Source organism: Neopelma chrysocephalum, unplaced genomic scaffold (genome assembly GCF_003984885.1).
Source record: "Neopelma chrysocephalum unplaced genomic scaffold, ASM398488v2 Primary Assembly neopelma1_184094, whole genome shotgun sequence".
Classification (NCBI taxonomy): domain Eukaryota; kingdom Metazoa; phylum Chordata; class Aves; order Passeriformes; family Pipridae; genus Neopelma; species Neopelma chrysocephalum.
Genome location: NW_020938379.1, coordinates 1 through 2663, shown reverse-complemented (window position 1 = coordinate 2663; position 2663 = coordinate 1). Strand labels below are relative to the sequence as shown.

Sequence of the window (2663 nt, the reverse complement as noted above, 5' to 3'; positions counted from 1 at the left end):
ACCCCCGACAGGGGCCAACTGGGGCTGACCGGGACCCTCCGGGACCCCCGCCCGGGACCCGCCAGGCCCCGGGACCCTGCAGGCCGCAGCCCCGTTCCCGGTTCCCTTCCCTCCCTCCCAGGCCCGATGCCCCCCAAACCCGAATCCCGCTCCCGTATCCAACCCCAAACACCCCCAAACACCCCAAAACATCCCAAAACCCCCCCGCTAAGCGCGTCCGTCCCCCCCCGTCCCCCCTCACTCGAAGTCCCCGGTCGGCATCGCCTCCGCCGCCCTCACGCTCCCAACCGGAAGGACCGGAAGGACCCGCCGCCACTTCCGGCAGGAGCAGGCCGCGCGCGGGGCATGACGGGAGGCGGTTGCTTAGCAACGCCCCGTGGGGCCCCGCGGCCTATTCGGGGCAACAAAAAGTTATGAATAAGGGTTTATAATTTATAGGCGCGATTTATTTGAAGAAATATTACAACATATAAAAACTACATAAAGTATCGAGTCCCACTTGTACAAAGCGGCCGCGGGGGTTCGGGAGAATTGCGATAAAAACGGGGGAGCGGGGCCGGGCTTTGGGGGGGGGGACAGCGGAGGGAGGGAGGGGCTGGGGGGGATGTGTAAAATAAAAAAGAAATAAAAACCAAATGGAAAGCAAAGTGAAAATAATTAAAATTAAAACAGAAGAAAAGCGGAAAAAAAATTTAGAAAAAGCAGGAAAAAAGACGAAAACAACAAGGGAAAAAAGAGGGGGAAAAGGGGGGAAAGAAGGAGAAATACAGTAAAAAGGGGAAGGAAAAAGAGGAAAAAAGGAAAAAAAGGGAGAAAATGAGTGGGGAAAAGGGGGAGAAAAGAAAAAAGAGGAAAAAAGAGAAAATAAGAAAAAGAGAAAAAATTGGAAAAATGAGAAAAAAAAGAGAAAAGAGAAAAAAAAAGAGGGAAAAAAAGAAAAACAAAGCAAAGCAAAAATCCCCAAAAAAGCCCAAACCAGCCAAACCAACCCAAGCAGCCCCAGGCCCCCTGACCCCCCCAGGGGTCTCTCCAGGCTCTGGCGCCGCCTCAGCCGGCGGCTTCCAAGGGCTCCAACGGCTCCATCGGTGCCACCCGGGAACCTGTGGGGACAGCGGGGACACAGTGACACCAGGGACACCCGGGGACACCCCTGACAACAGGGACACCCCTGAAAACAGGGACACCGGGGACACACCGCGGACACCCCTGACAACGGGGACACCAACAGGGACCCCTGGGAGGGGATGGTGACGCTGGTGACCCCACTGACCCCAATGGGGACCCCTGGGAGGGGACGGTGACACCCCCACTCCCACTGACCCCAATGATCCCCCCTGGGACCCCCAGGAGGAGATGGTGACACCAGTGACCCCCCTGACCCCAAACAGTGACCCCCTGACCCCAATAGTGACCCCAATGGTGACCCCCCCATGCCGGTCACTCACCGGCCGTGTCCTGGCGCAGTTTGGCCACGGCGCAGGCCTTGATCTCCAGCCCGATGGCCTTGGCCAGGGGAGGGGGCACTGCGTTGCCCACCTGGACAACGGGGACACCGGTGACACCAGGGACACCGGGACCACCAGGATAATGGGACAACAGGGACAACAGGGACAACAGGGACAACAGGGACACCAGAACAACAGGGACAGAGGGACAACAGGACACTGGGACAACGGGGACAACGGGGCCACGGCACCGTCACAGGGCCACCACCGAGGCAGGGCCTGCACCGACCTGTCTGTGCTTGTCCAGGATGTTCCCGAAGAGCCGGTAGGTGTCCGGGAATCCTTGGGAACGGGCACATTCCCTCACGCTCACCACCCGGTGCTGCTCCGGGTGCAACACCCGGCCCTGCAACGCCGACGGGCGCCGAGGGTTGGGGTGGGCACCGGGGTCGTTGGGGACCTCCGACCCAACCCAACCCAACCCAACCCACTCAACGGTTGGGACCGCAACGCCCACTGGGCACTTCCAACCAACCCAACCCAACCCAACCCAACCCAACGGTTGGCCACCGGCACCTCCCACCCAACCCAACCCAACGGTTGGTCACCGCCGTGTTCCCCGGCACCCCCCTCCCTCCCCGGCGGCGCCCCCCGGCCCCGGGGCCCCCCCACCTGCTTGCCCATGGGCTCGGGGTTGGTGACGGTGGTGCTGAAGAAGCCGTCCCACTCCAGGCGCCCGTAGAGCCCGGCCCAGTGGTTGTGCCGGTTGCCGGTGTGGGGGAGGCACCACGGGATGAGGGTGTTGAACTGCCGGTCGGCCGGGTCGCACGGCTTCCCTGGGAAAGGGACAATCGTGAATTTTGGGGGCACAAACCCACTCGTGGACGTGTTTTTTGGGGGGTCCACCCAGCACCCAGACCCACCCTCGGCGCAGGAGCAGACGCCGCGCAGGGCCCCGGAGCTGCTCCGGCCGTTCTTCCTCTCGTGGTGGGTGTAGCGCAGCTTGCGCGTGGTCGTCCCGTCCGACAGGCGAACCTCGATGTTGGGCAGGTCCCTCCAGTCGGAGCCGGGCGCCAGCGGGATGTGCCGCATCCGCGCCGCCACCAGCGCGCTCATGTCCTGCCGGGGACGCGCCGCGGGGTCACCAACACCTCCACCAGTTCCCAGCACTTCCACCAGTTCCCAGCAGCTCCACCAGTTCCCAACACCTTCACCAGT

The 2663-nt window shown here is 62.0% G+C and overlaps 2 protein-coding genes across 2 annotated transcripts in view; both read right to left on the bottom strand.

The window, feature by feature from the left end:
* LOC113962644 (eukaryotic translation initiation factor 3 subunit G-like) overlaps positions 1-353 on the bottom strand; it is a gene marked incomplete at its 3' end in the record, with an annotated part of 2324 nt that extends 1971 nt beyond the window's left edge. Inside the window, exon 1 of the mRNA XM_027673398.1 lies at positions 242-353. Within this exon, the coding sequence (XP_027529199.1) occupies positions 242-261 (20 nt within the window). The remainder of the gene's footprint in view (positions 1-241) is intronic.
* Positions 354-931: 578 nt separating this feature from the next.
* Positions 932-2561, bottom strand: LOC113962645 (DNA (cytosine-5)-methyltransferase 1-like). Its single transcript, XM_027673401.1, has 5 exons — positions 2369-2561; positions 2118-2281; positions 1735-1851; positions 1446-1536; positions 932-1100 (listed from the first exon to the last, which is right to left on the bottom strand). Exons 1-5 carry the CDS (start codon positions 2559-2561, stop codon positions 1048-1050), a joined length of 618 nt encoding a protein of 205 aa, XP_027529202.1. The 3' UTR covers positions 932-1047.
* Between the last annotated feature and the right edge of the window lie 102 nt (positions 2562-2663).